Genomic DNA, 15439 nt, shown 5'->3' with positions numbered 1-15439 from the left:
ATGGAGATGACGGTCTGGCCAGAAGGAGAAGGCAGAGCATGCCCCAAGCCCTCTCATTCCTGTTGGACTAACTGGTAGCATGGGTCTGAGCTCTGGGGCCTCCACCTCAGAGGGCAGACCGATCTCCAGTGGTCCAAAAAAATTTTTAAATGCACATTAAAACACTGGTATTCCGTCTTATGGAGTGGCTATCAGGAACTCCAAAAAATGCTGGCAAGGGTATGATGGTGTTGGAGGAGACCCTTCTACTTTGTTTATGGGCCTGTAAACTAGTGTGACCAGTATGGAAATCAGTTTGGAGATTCCTCACAAAACTGAAAATAATTCCATTCAACCCAGCTATTTCCCTACTGGATATCGTCTCAAAAGAGTTAAAGACATCATATAGTAAAACATGCATTCACATATTTATAATAGCACAAATCATAATAGCTAAATCTTGGATGCGACCTGCTTGTCCATGAACAGATAATTGGCTAAAGAAAATATATGTATACACAGTGGCATACTATGCTATAAAGATGGGTAAATTTGAGTCAGTTATAGGGGAAGTGGGTGCACCTTGAGACCATAATACTTTGTGAAACAAATCACATACACAAGCTTAAATACCAAGTGGTGTCTCTTCATGAGAACCTTAAATTATAAATAATTTAAAAAGCAAACTAGAACACAGGAAACTGGGAAGTAGACCTTCTACAAGTGGGAAGGAGATCTAGAGATGGAAGTGGGGAGAGAGGGTAGGGGAAGAGAAAGTAAAGAATTAAGATTATGTTTGTAAGGGACTGGGGATTTAGCTCAGTGACACAGTGCCTGCCTGGCAAGCCTAAGGTTGTGAGTTTGATTTCCGTTACCAGGAAAAACAAACAAACAAACAAAGGTGTTGTTTGTAGTCAGGCATGGTGGTGTATGCCTGTAGTACCAGCACTCAGGAGGCTGAGGCAGGAGAATTGGGGAGTTCAAGGCCAACCTGGAATACACAGTGAGACCCTGTCTCTCAAACCCCTTCAAAAAAAAAAGATTAAGCATGTACATTTATATGTACAAGCATGTACATTTATATGTACATGCTCTGATAAATGTTATCAATGTGTACTACAAACATGTACTAATAAAAATTTGAAAGAAAAAATTAAAAAAGACATTGGGAAACCGTAGTAGGTATTTTGCAGTTGGAAAAGGCATTTAGAGATGGAGAGGGGAGGGGAAAGGGGAAGTAGAAAGGATCAAGATTTCATACATGCAGACTCACTATGTATCACAAATATGTACTTATGTATCACAAATACGTACTAATAAAAATATTAATCTGCCCTAATTATTTATTTTAGTTTTATGCCCTCTCCCTTTTGAGACAGGATCCAGGACAATCACTCCATTGCCCAGGTAGGGCCCAAACTTGTGATCTTTCTGCCTCAGCCTCCCAAAGTGCTGGGATTACAGGTGTGCGCCCCCATTCCTGGCTTGCTGCCTCTTCCTGGGGCAGAGTTCCCAGTGGCACAGGAGGCCAGGTTGTGGTTGTGGGTGTGGGTTTGATCCAGTGGCCTGGATCTGGTCTCAGCAGGAGTGCAGGTGCTCTCTCACATTCTTCTCTCTCTCTAGTTTGTCTTGAAGAATTATGGAGAGAACCCAGAAGCCTACAATGAGGAACTGAAGAAGCTGGAGTTGCTCAGACAGGTAAGCGACTGTTTTTAGGTATGGGCAGGTGAGGTTTGATAGGAAAGTGACAGAAACCACCTGGTGTGGTCTTAACACATAGGCTTTCGGGAGACACTGGAGTTGCAGACTGTGGCACTGAGGCCTACTGGACAAGGGAGACGGTGGCAGTAAACATAGTGAAGGGGACCGCTGAAGCCACGTGACCTGAGGGGGCCCAGCTTCCTGAGGGAAGGGCTATCCACGGCTGGCCCATAAGGAGGGGGAGGTCTTTGAAAGATCCCACCAGGTGCCGTTAAGGCAGGCACAGTGATGAAGACCTGTAATCCAACTACTTGGGAGGCTGAGGGAGTAGGGTGGCAAGTTCAAGCCCAGCCTGGGCACCTTACTGGAACCCTGTCTCAAGCTAAAAAGGGCTGTGTAGCACAGTGGTAGAGCGATTGCCCACCATGCATGAAGCCCTGGATTTGATCTCCAGTACTGCAAAAAGAAGATGAAGGGAAATTGGAGTCGGGTGTTTTACGTTGCAGGGATCACTCCAGCTAGAGGTGAAAGAGCTTGCAGCAGTAGAGGGAGGCATGGTGATGGTCACTGCTTTGCTGTCTGCGTCTCTGGTCAGAATCTGGTCAGTGGTCAAAGCGTTGATCCCCATCCTTGGAGGGCTGAGGCCTTCCTGCCCCCGGGCACCCACAAGCTGCTTCTCTGAGGCACACAGCTGCTGGCCAGGTGCTGGGCTGGGGCAGGTGGTTGCACCTGTGCTAGGACCAGACTGGGCCCGTTTGCTGTCCTGTCCTAGAAACAGAAGCCTCAAGTTCAGGAAACACCCGAGTTCTGAACAGTTGCCTTGGACAGAGTCTGCCAGTGCAGTTGCCTCTTAGGTGGGAGACAGATTTTCAGTGCTTCATGTTCCACCACCATCCAGAATCTTCCTCATAAACTGAAGTTTAGGAAAGAGCTTATTTGAATAAAGTTTAAAAATGAGTGGAATGGTCTGAGTCCTGTCAGTGTTTCTTCTTCTCTTTTGTGCTACTAGGGATTGAACTCAATCCTTGTGCATGCTAGGCAAGCACTGTACTACAGCTACACCCCAGCGCACACATCAGTGTTGGGTGAATCCATCTGTAGAACGCTGAGAGTAATTTTTTCAATGAAATAATTTGTAGACCAAAAAAGCTCCCAGACTCAGCACATGTAAGGTAAAAACTAAATGAGAAATTTTGGTTCTAACCCGGGTCTAGTTGGTTTGTGTTTTGTTTTGGTAGTCCAGGCTGGTCTCAGACTTAAGATCTTCTTGCCTCAGCCTCCTAAGTGCTGGGATTATGGGCCACCACACCTGACTCCCATTTTTAGTGAATAGAGAAAATATGTCACAGCACAGAGAAATGCTCAGCAGAGACTAGACAGCAAGACTCAAATTCTCCTTTTGTATAACTGAAGTAATTTGTAAAGGAATGAGGGAAGGTCACTATAATTGAGGAAGCTTTAGGTTGGCATCTTGTCCTGGTCTGGGCCTAAGTTTCCCCATCTAGAAAGCAGGACTGGGTTGGTTGTAAGTAAGACTGTCTGACACCCATCAAGGCCTTGTTTTCGGACTGCTGTGCTGTTCTGCTCATGCTGGCAGCTCGCCGGGTGACACCAGCTGGCATGGGTGCTGTGTGCTAGGAGGAGGAGTGTGTCTTTGCTTCCCAAGGGTGGTTTTAGGAAGTACAGATGGTCCATACATTATTATTTTTGTGTGTGATTTGGTATTTTTTAAAATTTGTAGCTTCCATTCAGGCCTGTTATTTTGGAGCTGCTGCTGCATCAGCTATGGGTCTTGAATTTTTACATGGGTTGGTTTAAAGTGGGGTTTGCATATGAGACGGGGTAGGGGGCTGTGATGAGAGGGAATGGGTGCATTGCGGCGCCCTGGCCTGGGGCTGATAGCCCTGCATTGGTGTCATATTGCGTGACACAGGGAGGCTGTCCCAATTAGAGAGGAGTTGAGGGGATAGAAGTGGTGGGGAGTAAGGCCTCCTCTTGAGCTGAGCTCCCTTGGGTGCACGGGGAATTCCTCAGGTGGTCGTGTATCTCAGCAGGGCAGGCAGATGAGGGTTTATAGTCCTTCTGGCCCAGTTCCTCATTGGATACCAGCTTTAGGGGACTGAACTGAGGGCCTTTGTACTGAGCTACATCTCTAGCCATTGTTTAATGTAAAGTATATAAAGAATTAAATACCTGTCTCTCTGAGGCACATACCTTTGTGTGTTTATCTACCTACAGTATATGTATAAAAGGAGGGAAATCTAATTACCCAGAGATAATGCAGTGTTCTGAATTGTTTGTTATCTGCATGTCTATTTAGAAATTATTCTCCGTGCTGTCACCTCACTGAGATCATACCATTCATCTGTGATGTGCTTTTTTGCCTAACAGTATGTCAGGAGCATCTTACTGTATCAGTAGAGAGTCAGATCTGTAGTTTTCGTGGCTGCAAAGTATGCTCACGTGTGGTGAGCTTCAGTGTAGTTTATTTCAGCAGTGTTCTTTAAAATAGAGGGTAGGCTGGCATACAGTTTGTGATTGGCAGTGTGGTAAACGCCCTTGTATATACAAAGATTTGCTTTCCTGGATGTCTCATGATACAAATTTTAGATACAGAACTGTAGATGGAAAGCTAAATATGAGAATTTTTAACTGGGTGAATTAACATACACCTGTAATCCTAGCTGCTCAGGAGGCTGAGGCAGGGTGAATGCAAATTGAGCCAGCCTGAGCGCCTTATTGAGACTGTGTCTTAAAGTTAAAAAGGGGTAGGGATGTAGGGATGTAGCTCAGTGGTGCCTGGGTTCGATGTCTTGTAACAACCCATCCTCCTTCCAAAAGACCAAGTGAACATCACAGACTGCTTTCTAGGAATGCTGTTGCTGGCAGCCAGCACTGGCAGGTGGGCCAGTCTGTTGAGTGGCTCCTGGGCATAGGGTTCTGCCAGCTTTGGTCAGATACGTTTCCCAGCATCTGTGGATGAGCTCCATGTCTCCCTTCCCACCCCCCAGAATGCCATCCGCGTTCCCCGGGACTTTGAGGGCTGCAGCGTTCTCCGAAAGTACCTCGGCCAGCTGCACTACCTGCAGAGCCGTGTCCCCATGGGCTCAGGGCAGGAGGCTGCGGTCCCTGTCACCTGGTGAGAGCCAGTGGCGGGGCTAGGGTGTGGGGCCGGGTGCCCGGGTGGTGGCAGTGCTCCTCTCCCCTGCTCTCTCCTGCGTGCTGTGCGTGTGTGGAGTGGCCCTGTGGCGTCTCCCACCCCCACATACACACTCCAGGGTGGTGGTCCCCTTGGCCCCGGCCAGCCCTGCCCTCTAGTGACATGGACTGCCACATCTGCAGGACCGAGATCTTCTCAGGCAAGTCCGTGGCCCACGAGGACATCAAGTATGAGCAGGCCTGTACCCTGTACAACCTCGGTGAGCCGCCCGGCCCTTCCCCACAGCCTTCCTGCCTGCCAACCTCAGTCTCAGCTTGCCAGGGGTCGTAGAGGCCGTGGGGCTTCTCTGCTTTCACCACAGCCCTGCAGCACCCTGCTGTTCCTGGGGCCCATAGGAGCCACCCCACAGAGCTGCCACCGTGTGCCCTGCGGGAGAGGCAGCCCTTCCCTCTGTGGCTTTGGACACCTTGGCTGAGAGAGAAGCGAGAGGAGGTGCAGAGGACTCTAGCCGTCCTGGGAGCTGCCAGAGGAGACCCCGGGGCTCTGGCGAGCAGCCCCTACTTCCTCTGTCCCAGCCCCGCTGTGTACAGAGCAGAGCCGAGGCCTTGGCTGGGCTGCTGGGTTTTCTGTTCCCTCTTGTGATTCCCCTGGACTGTGGCCCTGGAGAGCTGCTTCCCTGGTGGGCTGGCACAGGGCTCTGCCTTCCTTAACACCATGTCCTCTGCCTCCTCAGGCGCGCTGCACTCAATGCTGGGGGCTGTGGACAAGCGGGTGTCAGAGGAGGTGAGGCGGCTGTGGTGGTGGGACACGTGAGTCGGCGCTTCCCCACGGGAGTGGGCTCAGCCAGCTTCCTCCCTGTCCCTCGCAGGGCATGAAGGTCTCCTGCACCCACTTCCAGTGCGCAGCAGGCGCCTTCGCCTACCTGCGGGAACACTTCCCACAGGCCTACAGCGTGGACATGAGCCGACAGATTCTCACTCTCAATGTCAACCTCATGCTGGTGAGGCCCTGGACCGGCCAAGTGCAGAGCTCTGGGCAGCAGAGTGGGCCGACTTGAAGGGCTGCGAAGGGTGTCCCTTGTCATCTGCACTCCCTTCCCTGGGGGAGAGAGCTGCAGTTGAGGAGAGTGACCCATGTGTGTCCCCAGGGCCAGGCACAGGAGTGCCTACTGGAGAAGTCAATGCTGGACAACCGAAAGAGCTTCCTGGTGGCCCGCATCAGCGCACAGGTAGGGGCGGGCTGAGGGTGCAGGTCCCTGGCTGTGTCCTGGCCCAGCCTCCACTGACCTGTCCTGCCCCACCCCTGCCTTGCCCCACCCCAGGTGGTGGACTACTACAAGGAGGCGTGCCGGGCCCTGGAGAACCCCGCCACCGCCTCACTGCTGGGCCGCGTCCAGAAGGACTGGAAGAAGCTGGTGCAGATGAAGATCTACTACTTTGCAGCAGTGGCTCATGTGAGACCACTCCGGTCCCTGGGGTGGGTGGGGCCGGGTCACCTGGGTCGGGACTGGGTCTGATGCCACTTTCACTTTCCCAGCTGCACATGGGAAAGCAGGCCGAGGAGCAGCAGAAGTTCGGGGAGCGGGTGAGTGGGCTGTGGTGGGGGTATTCAGGCCCTGGTCCTGTCCTGTTGCGGTGAGGTGGGGTCTCTGTGTCACCCCCACACGCCTGGCGACGTGCTGCAGGCCTACAGGGTCCTCCACGTCACTCCCCCGTGAGGCCCTCGCCCCGGGTCTGCAGAGGCGTGGTGGGCTCTCAGGTGTACACTGTAGGGTGGCGCAGCTGTGGGTCTACTGGCTAGGCTTCTGGGCTACCAGTGGTCACTGGATGGCCAGGCAGGAGAAGAAGGGTCCACACAGGGACAACAGAGCAGGTTTTGCCCTCTGCAGGTGGCCTACTTCCAGAGCGCCCTTGACAAGCTTAATGAAGCCATCAAGTTGGCCAAGGTAAGGTTGAGGAGGCCTGGCTGCCCTCAGCGCCCAGGGTGCAGGAAGCAAGCTACATAGGACTGTCAGGGCCTGGCGGGTGCTGAGGTCCTATTCCCATGCTACCCACAGGGCCAGCCGGACACTGTGCAGGACGCACTTCGCTTCACGATGGACGTCATCGGGGGAAAGTGAGTGGGGCTTGTCCTCTGCCTGTACCCTGAGGAGGAGGCACCAGCAGAGAGTGGTAGTCTAGGTCACAGGTTCCACTGAGCCTGGATTCCTCACCTCCCCTGCTCCCATACCCCAGGTATAATTCTGCCAAGAAGGACAACGACTTCATCTACCATGAGGCTGTGCCAGCCCTGGACACCCTGCAGCCTGTGAAAGGTCTGGGGCCTAGAGAGGCTGGGAAGTGGGTGTAAGGGGCAGGTGGACGGGGTCCCCAAGGGCCTGACACTTCCTGCTGCCCCAGGTGCTCCCTTGGTGAAGCCCTTGCCTGTAAACCCCACGGATCCGGCTGTCACGGGCCCTGACATCTTTGCCAAACTGGTACCCATGGCTGCCCACGAGGCCTCGTCACTGTACAGGTGGGTGGGGCTGGCCTATCCTTGCCCCGCCAGAAGCTGGGTGTCTCAGGAAATACAGCTGTCCAACAGCTGCTCTGTGGCTTCCACAGTGAGGAAAAGGCCAAGCTGCTTCGGGAGGTGATGGCCAAGATCGAGGACAAGAATGAGGTCCTGGAGTAAGTGTGGGGTGGGCACCAGCCCTCCTGGGGGCTGCAGTGCTGCCCACGTGGGCGAGGGGAGGAGTGTAGTGTCTTGTCTGGTCTCGGCAGCTTTCCAGCTGCCTCCCTGCCCAGGAACTTGGACTAGGTGTGAGTCCCAGGGCTTGGTTTCCCAGCTGTCCCTGGGTGTGATCCCTGGGTCTGTGTGAGAGTGGTAAAGGCTGGTAGAGGGGATTGCTGTCCAAGTCCTACAGCTGCACTCCAGCACCCATCCCACCTGGTTGGCCGCCCCCACACAGCCAGTTCATGGATTCGATGCAGCTGGATCCTGAGACTGTGGACAACCTGGACACATACAGCCACATCCCACCCCAGCTCATGGAGAAGTGTGCAGCGCTTAGCGTGCGGCCTGACACCGTCAAGAACCTCGTCCAATCCATGCAGGGTGAGTGGGTGCAGAGCGGGCGTGGAGGGAAGAACGAGTCATCTGCTGCGGCCTCCTCCCTGGCCTGTCACCGAGAGAGGCTGGGCCACGCAGTGGCCCTGACTGAACGGCCAGCTGGCCCGAGAGGTGCCTAGCACACCTGCCTCAGGGGCCATCCCATCTACCCCAGTGCTATCGGGCGTGTTCACGGATGTGGAGGCCTCCCTGAAGGACATCAGGACCTTGCTAGAGGAGGACGAGCTGCAAGAGCAGAAGCTGCAGGAGGCCACAGGCCAGACTGGGGCCGGCCTGGCCACTGCCAAGGCGGAACTGGCAGAGGTGAGGAAGGAGTGGACCAAGTACATGGAGGTGCACGAAAAGGCATCCTTCACCAACAGCGAGCTGCACCGCGCCATGAACCTGCACGTGGGCAACCTGCGCCTGCTCAGTGGGCCGCTGGACCAGGTCAGGGCTGCCTTGCCCACGCCGGCCCTGACTCCAGGTAAGCTGCCGTTCCCGTGTGTGAGCGTGTGAGAGCGCAGGGAGCCTGCACTTTCTGCGCCCTCACTGGTGCCTGCCACCCCAGAGGACAAGGCTGTGCTGCAGAACCTGAAGCGCATCCTGGCCAAGGTGCAGGAGATGCGGGATCAGCGTGTGTCTCTGGAGCAGCAGCTGCGCGAGCTGATCCAGAAGGATGACATCACTGCTTCCCTGGTGACCACTGACCATTCAGAGATGAAGGTGGGTAGCGGGCAGCAGGCAGGGCTTTTTCTGCCCTGAGGTGCTAAGGCCTGAGCGCCCTCCCCACCATCCCCCTAGAAACTCTTTGAGGAGCAGCTGAAGAAATATGACCAGCTGCGAGTATACCTAGAACAGAACCTGGCAGCCCAGGACAACGTGCTTCGTGCACTCACCGATGCCAATGTGCAGTACGCAGCCGTGCGGCGGGTACTCAGTGACCTGGACCAGAAGTCAGTGCCCAGCGCTCTCCCACTGTGCCGCCTTGCGCCACCCTGCCCTGCTGGCCTGCTAACCCTGCTAACCTGGCCTTCTGCCTGTCAGGTGGAACTCCACACTGCAGACCCTTGTGGCCTCATACGAAGCCTATGAGGACCTGATGAAGAAGTCCCAAGAGGGCAAGGACTTCTATGCGGACCTGGAGAGCAAAGTAGCCGCCCTGCTGGAACGGGCTCAGTCTGCCTGCCAGGCACGGGAGGCCGCCCGCCAGCAGCTCCTGGACCGGTGCGTGTGGCCCCCTGCTGCCTCCAAGTTCCATTCCGCTGGGTGTGGCCTCACTTCCCTGCCTGTCTATTCCCAGAGAGTTGAAAAAGAAGCCGCCCCCACGGCCCACGGCCCCAAAGCCACTGCTGCCCCGCAGGGAGGAGAGCGAGGCTGCGGAGACAGGGGACCTGCCTGAGGAGCTGCGCAGCCTGCCACCTGACATGGTAGCCGGTCCCCGGCTGCCCGACGCCTTCCTGGGAGCCACTACCCCCCTCCACTTCACACCCGGTCCCTTCGCCAACCCTGCTGTCCCGGGTCCCCACTATGTCTCAGGCACGCTCCCCCCTGGCACCTACTCAGGCGCCAGCCAGCTGCTGCAGGCCAGGGCCTCAGGGCCCCCTGCCATGCCCATGGCACCCTCACCTGTCCTCTACCCGGCCCCTGCCTACACCCCAGAGCTGGGGCTTGTGCCCCGCTCCTCCCCACAGCACAGTGCAGGGAGCAGTCCCTACAGTGCAGTGGGGGCCCCCCCGGCCATTGCTGGCCTGCCCTCTGCCCCTCCCCCTCAGTTTTCAGGCCCGGAGTTGGCCACAGCAGTTCGGCCAGCCACCACCACGGTAGACAGCGTCCAGGCCCCCATCTCCAGCCACCTGGCACTGCGGCCCAACCCCAGCGCTGCTCCCCAGCCCTGCTTCCCCTCGCAGCCACCCCCGCCCATGCCCTACGCATACACAGTCGGGACCAAGCAGCCCCTTGCAGCGCCCCCAGCTCAGCATCACTTTTCTCCTGGGGTGCCCACAGGGTTCCTTGCAACACAGGGCCCCAGCATTGCTCCCCAGCCGCATCCTTCCAGGGCAGCATTTGGGCCTCTGCCCCCTCAGCAGCCCCTTCCATTCCAGCAGCCACACCTCTTCCCACCCCCACCCCCAGCCCCGGGGATCCTACCCTCCCAGCCCCCCTACCCCTTCCCACCACGCTCTGGCGTCCTTGCGCAGTCGCCGGCCGCCCTGCACACCCAGCTCTACCCAGGCCCCTCCCCAGAAGCCCTGCAGCCCCAGGCAGGGGCCCTGCCCTTCGCCAGCCCAGGGCCCCCCCAGCCTCCCCACCCACCCCTGGCCTATGGGCCTGCTCCCTCTCCGAGTCCCCTGGGCACCCAGGCAGCCCCACTCCCCATGCGTGGTCCTCCACCTGCTGGCCAGCCCAGCCCCAGTCCCCACCTGGTGCCTTCACCTGCCCCGTCTCCAGGGCCGGCCCCGGTGCCCTCTCGACCCCCCGCAGCAGAGCCACCTGCATGCCCACGCCGGGGCATGGCAGCTGCAGACCTGCTGTCCTCCAGCCCTGAGAGCCAGCATGGGGGCGCACAGCCTCCTGGGGGCGGGCAGCCCCTGCTGCAGCCGACCAAGGTGGATGCGGCCGAAGGCCGTCGCCCACAGGCCCTTCGGTTAATCGAGCGGGACCCCTATGAGCACCCTGAAAGGCTGGGGCAGTTGCAGCAGGAGCTGGAAGTCTTCCGGGGCCAGCTAGGGGACGCGGGGACACTGGACGCAGTCTGGCGGGAGCTGCAGGAGGCACAGGAACAGGATGCCCGAGGTCGGTCCATCGCCATCGCCCGCTGCTACTCGCTGAAGAACCGGCACCAGGACGTCATGCCCTACGACAGCAACCGTGTGGTGCTGCGCTCCGGCAAGGACGACTACATCAACGCTAGCTGTGTGGAGGGGCTGTCACCATACTGCCCACCCTTAGTGGCCACCCAGGCCCCGCTGCCCGGCACGGCTGCTGACTTCTGGCTCATGGTTCACGAGCAGAAAGTGTCAGTCATTGTCATGCTGGTGTCAGAGGCTGAGGTGGAGAAGGTGAGAGCACGGTGAGGTGGGTGTCCTGAAGGTAGGGTGGGTGGTGGGCAGGACTGGCCTCACTGCGTCCCTCTGCCCCCTAGCAAAAGGTAGCCCGCTACTTCCCCACGGAGCGCAGCCAGCCCATGGTGCACGGAGCCCTGAGCTTGGCGCTGAGCAGCGTGCGTACCACGGAGACCCACGTGGAGCGCGTGCTGAGCCTGCAGTTCCGTGACCAGAGCCTCAAGCGCTCCCTCGTGCACCTCCACTTCCCCACCTGGCCAGAACTGTGCGTCCGCTGGCTGGGGCGGGGTGGGGGGCTTGTGCCCAGGGCCGGGGCCTGGCTCTCACAGTCTTACCCTGCCCTGCTCCCAGAGGCCTCCCTGACAGCCCTGGCAACCTGCTTCGCTTCATCCAGGAGGTGCACACGCATTACCTGCACCAGCGGCCCCTGCACACGCCCATCGTCGTGCACTGCAGGTAGGGCAGCGGCTGCTGCTACAGGCTCCCCTCCTGGGCATTTTGTCCCAGCCTCACCCCCATCTCTCGCAGCTCTGGTGTGGGCCGCACAGGCGCCTTTGCGCTGCTCTACGCCGCCGTGCAGGAGGTGGAGGCTGGGAATGGCATCCCTGCGCTGCCCCAGCTGGTGCGCCGCATGCGGCAGCAGAGGAAGCACATGCTGCAGGAGAAAGTGAGAGCAGCAGGCAGTGGGGTGGAGCTGGGCCTGGGCCGTGGCTCCGCAGCCCCGCCCCACTGACCAGGCCCTCGCTCCTTGCAGTTGCACCTCAGGTTCTGCTACGAGGCGGCGGTGCGGCACGTGGAGCAGGTCCTGCAGCGCCACGGCGTGCCCCCACCCTGCAAGTCCCTGGCCGGTACCAGCACCAGCCAGAAGGTGAGGGAGCTTCCCTGGGCTGGGTGGGCTGTAGCCTCACTCTTCCTGGCCTCACCTCCTCTGTCTCCTCAGAACCAGCCGCCTCAGGACTCCCAGGACCTGGTCCTTGGTGGGGACGTGCCCATCAGCTCCATCCAAGCCACCATCGCGAAGCTTAGCATCCGGCCTGCTGCAGGCATGGATTCCCCGGCCACCATGCAGTCAGGCCCCGCAGAGACCCTGGGCCTGGTGCCTGCGAGCCTCCCCGAGCCTGTACCTGCCCCATCTTCCCCACCACCCCTCTCCTCACCCCTGCCCGAGGCCCCTCAACCGGAGGAGCAGCAACCGGTGCCTGAAGCCCCCAGTGTGGGGCCCCCGTCCTCCTCCCTGGAGCTGCTGGCTTCCCTGACCCCCGAGGCCTTCTCCCTGGACAGCTCCCTGCGCGGAAAGCAGCGCATGAGCAAGCAGAGCTTCTTGCAGGCACACAATGGGCAGGGCCTGCGCTCTGCCCGGGCCCCCGATGATCCCCTCAGTCTGCTGGATCCGCTCTGGACCCTCAACAAGACCTGAGCCGCCTGTGCTGGTTCTCAACACTACATTATCCTGTGCCTCAGCCTCACCTGGCCCAGGCTGGCCAAGCACAGTGGCCTCGGCCCAGGCTTTGCTCCTCAGTGGGACCTGGTGTTTTTCAGCTCTTTGCTATTGAAATAAACCAACCTATTCTGTGGCCAGTGTCTGCCCACCACTGCTTCCTCAGCCCAGGAGCACAGCACCAACTGAAGACAGGTGGTCACACTTCCACACCTGACACCCGTCACCCTTTCTTGAGCAGGGAATGACATAAGCATCTCTAGCCTTAAGCACGTGTTTCTTAAAAAGTTTAATACCACAGTCCAGGAGCAGGACAACTCAGAGGCAGCTGCCAGGAGCTGCTCTACGCCCACCCTCATTGTCCTGGGTCCAGCGTGCGGTGCCGCCTGCCCTCAGTCCAGCTTCTCCAGCACGGAGGGCACATAAACTAGGCTGAGCTCGCTGCCGAAGTTGCACACAATGGCTGCGTTGTCCAGTACCAGGATCTGGCGGGCCGGCTGGGCCTCACTGTTCTTCCCTAGATACACAGTCTGCAGCAGGTCCCCGTAGTTCAGGTCCCAAAAAGAGACGCAGCCCTGGCCACCGGTCACCAGCAGGTTGTCAGAGATGACACCCAAGCTTGCACCACAACCCAGGTCCTGGAAAGCAAGGCCGGATGCTCAGGGTCTAGGGTCTGGAGTCCTGGTCCCAGGCCCCGCACCCACCCCGCCTGCCCACCTGCTGAATGGAGTAGAGTTTGATGCCCGTGCTTCGGTCCCAGATGCTGATGAGGTCATCCAGGCCACTGCTGATGACACAGGAGGCGGTGCAGGTGAGGGACGTTACATCCCCACGGTGAGCAAACATATGGCTGACCCGGCTGCCTGTCAGCATGTCCCACAGGCAGATGGCCCCATCCTGTCCTCCGCTGGCCAGCACCATGGTCTGAGGGAAAAGGCCCAGGGAGACTGGGTTACCCTGCTTCTCAGAAAGCCCTTGGGGCCAGCTCCCAGGAATCACTGGTCGGTTTGCCCTCCCTGCTGCCGGCCCTGGCTCCTCACCTGGTCAACATAGACACTTGTGATGGCCCCTGAGTGGCCCTGCAGCGTGAAGAGGCAGCACGAGTCCTCCAGACGGAACACCTGGGGTGGGATGGGCGGCTCTGGGCTTTCTGGAGATAGAGGCGCCCAGGGGAACTGCCCTCCAGCCTCTCGAGGCCCGACGAGGTACTCACCCTCAGGGTGTGGTCCTGGCTCCCGGTCACCAGGCGCCCAGCAGCAGCCTTCAGGGCTGTGATGGGTTTCTGGTGTGCGCAGGGCACAGTATGGGTCAGGCGGCAGGCCACTGTGTCGCTGCCACTCTGCAGAGAGGAGGGAGAGCTGCCCCGCCCTGGGGTCCCTGAGGACAATGGGCCAAATAAGGGAGCCTGTGAAAAGCACTGGGCGGGCACTGCCTGCCACCCCAACCCAAGCCGCTCACCTCGGAACTGCAGTGGGCTGAAGAGCGCTTGAGTCTCAAGAGAGAAGAAATCCAGGGAACCATTGAGCCGAGCAGCCACGACCCTGGAGGAGGGGTGCGGGTGGCTCTACTCAGTAAGATGTGGGGACAAGAGCAAAGGGCCGACCACCTCAGGAGGGGGCTACAGCCAAGGCGAGAAGCACAGGGCACTGGTAACAGGGCTCAACTGCACCTCTATTAACCGTGCTTCACCTCAGGGTCTTCATCTGTGAAAAGGAGGTAACTGCCCACCTCACAGGGTGGCTGCCGGAGTCACACGAGTCCTATGTGTAGGTACTTTTTTTTTGGTCTTTTTGAGACAGGGTCTCACTATGCAGCTCAACTTGAACTCACTTTGTACCCCAGACTGGCCTCAAACAACGATCCTCCTGCCTCAGCCTCCCAAGTGCTAGGATTACGGGCATGCACCACGTCTGGCTCTGTGTATGTACATTGAAGCACAAAAAGCAACTAAGCCGAGGGTCCCCTGTGTGGCCTGATCTAACAGAAGTGGGGTCATGCCTGAGGAAGACAAACGGCCTGAGGTGGGCTGCACTGCAGAGCTGCAGGGCTGCTGTGTCCGTGGAACAGTACCCCGCTCCGTTTCCCTTCTCCACAAAGAAATAAGGGTGTTGTTTACAGCCATGAATTCCTAGCCACAGGCCAAGAGCCGTCGCCCCAAAGCCAGCATGCATGTCCACCTATGCTACAGAATGGGAAGACCTGGGGAACCATGGTGCAGGGGCAGGAGAGGCCAGCACCCGGGCACCTCCAGCCAGAGGGAACACTGCTAAGGCACATGGGCCACCAAGGGCAGTTCCACCCGGCACGGAGGGGCCACAGAGCTTAGCAGGCCGGAGGCAGGGCGGGCCGAGGCCTGGGCCGGAGTCCCAGGGATGACAGAACAAAGTGGCCACCAAGGGGCAGTGCTCAGGGTGACGATCCTCTTCCCCAGCAAAGGCTCCTTCCATCTCTAGCTCTGGCCGTGACAGGTGATGCCACCAACAGCCAGCAGCAGGGCCAGCAACTCGGTAGGTGTCAAAGCCAGAGCGGAGCCCAGTGGAGAATGCGGGTGCACCCGGTGGGAACCCCCACAGCCAAGGCGAGCAGGCAGGCAGGAGCGCCCGGGGTCCCGGGGAGGATTGCACGGGAAGCTGCAGGTGCCCCACGGCCGCCCTGAGGCTGGAAACCGCCCCGTTAGGGAAACCCGGCCTCGGGAGGTGAGGAAGGAAAGCGGCACCTGCGGCCCAAGCAAGGCTGCCCCGCTCACCTCTTGTCCAGGAAGACCAGGGCCGTGATGCCCGAGGATGACACCTCGCTGCTGCAGCACAGCTCGCCCTCGATGGCGTCCCACACCTGCAGCGAGCGCAGAGGCCGTGAGCGCGGCGGGCGCCCGCAGAGTCAGACCGGGGGCACCGGCTGCGGGGAGCCGCACCTCCAGCCGGCCGCTGCTCCGCCCGACCACGAAGAGGCCGCCCTGCAGCTCCAGGCTCCAGATGGAGCCGTCGGCGCTGGGCGCCCAGGCCGGCG

The 15439-nt window shown here is 58.6% G+C and overlaps 2 protein-coding genes across 2 annotated transcripts in view; one reads left to right on the top strand and one right to left on the bottom strand.

The window, feature by feature from the left end:
- Positions 1 to 12569, top strand: part of Ptpn23 (protein tyrosine phosphatase, non-receptor type 23) — a 27460-nt gene extending 14891 nt beyond the window's left edge. Inside the window, exons 2-25 of the mRNA XM_005383401.1 lie at positions 1603 to 1677; positions 4692 to 4819; positions 5023 to 5099; positions 5574 to 5623; positions 5709 to 5840; positions 5988 to 6068; positions 6162 to 6293; positions 6377 to 6424; positions 6729 to 6785; positions 6897 to 6955; positions 7075 to 7154; positions 7240 to 7354; positions 7444 to 7509; positions 7791 to 7936; positions 8106 to 8417; positions 8502 to 8656; positions 8735 to 8886; positions 8978 to 9157; positions 9234 to 10992; positions 11076 to 11260; positions 11347 to 11451; positions 11524 to 11662; positions 11750 to 11863; positions 11936 to 12569. Coding sequence (XP_005383458.1) covers positions 1603 to 1677; positions 4692 to 4819; positions 5023 to 5099; positions 5574 to 5623; positions 5709 to 5840; positions 5988 to 6068; positions 6162 to 6293; positions 6377 to 6424; positions 6729 to 6785; positions 6897 to 6955; positions 7075 to 7154; positions 7240 to 7354; positions 7444 to 7509; positions 7791 to 7936; positions 8106 to 8417; positions 8502 to 8656; positions 8735 to 8886; positions 8978 to 9157; positions 9234 to 10992; positions 11076 to 11260; positions 11347 to 11451; positions 11524 to 11662; positions 11750 to 11863; positions 11936 to 12412 — 4824 coding nt within the window. The 3' untranslated portion in view covers positions 12413 to 12569. The remainder of the gene's footprint in view (positions 1 to 1602; positions 1678 to 4691; positions 4820 to 5022; positions 5100 to 5573; positions 5624 to 5708; positions 5841 to 5987; positions 6069 to 6161; positions 6294 to 6376; positions 6425 to 6728; positions 6786 to 6896; positions 6956 to 7074; positions 7155 to 7239; positions 7355 to 7443; positions 7510 to 7790; positions 7937 to 8105; positions 8418 to 8501; positions 8657 to 8734; positions 8887 to 8977; positions 9158 to 9233; positions 10993 to 11075; positions 11261 to 11346; positions 11452 to 11523; positions 11663 to 11749; positions 11864 to 11935) is intronic.
- Positions 12570 to 12703: 134 nt separating this feature from the next.
- Positions 12704 to 15439, bottom strand: part of Scap (SREBF chaperone) — a gene marked incomplete in the record, with an annotated part of 55920 nt that continues 53184 nt past the window's right edge. The window contains 7 exon segments of the mRNA XM_013513390.1: positions 12704 to 13071; positions 13151 to 13357; positions 13474 to 13554; positions 13647 to 13810; positions 13892 to 13974; positions 15180 to 15265; positions 15345 to 15439. Coding sequence (XP_013368844.1) covers positions 12826 to 13071; positions 13151 to 13357; positions 13474 to 13554; positions 13647 to 13810; positions 13892 to 13974; positions 15180 to 15265; positions 15345 to 15439 — 962 coding nt within the window.

This window comes from Chinchilla lanigera, unplaced genomic scaffold, assembly GCF_000276665.1.
Source record: "Chinchilla lanigera isolate Chin_1 unplaced genomic scaffold, ChiLan1.0 scaffold00019, whole genome shotgun sequence".
NCBI lineage: Eukaryota > Metazoa > Chordata > Mammalia > Rodentia > Chinchillidae > Chinchilla > Chinchilla lanigera.
Note: the sequence above shows the minus strand (reverse complement) of the source record. Positions and strands in the feature narration are given on the sequence as shown.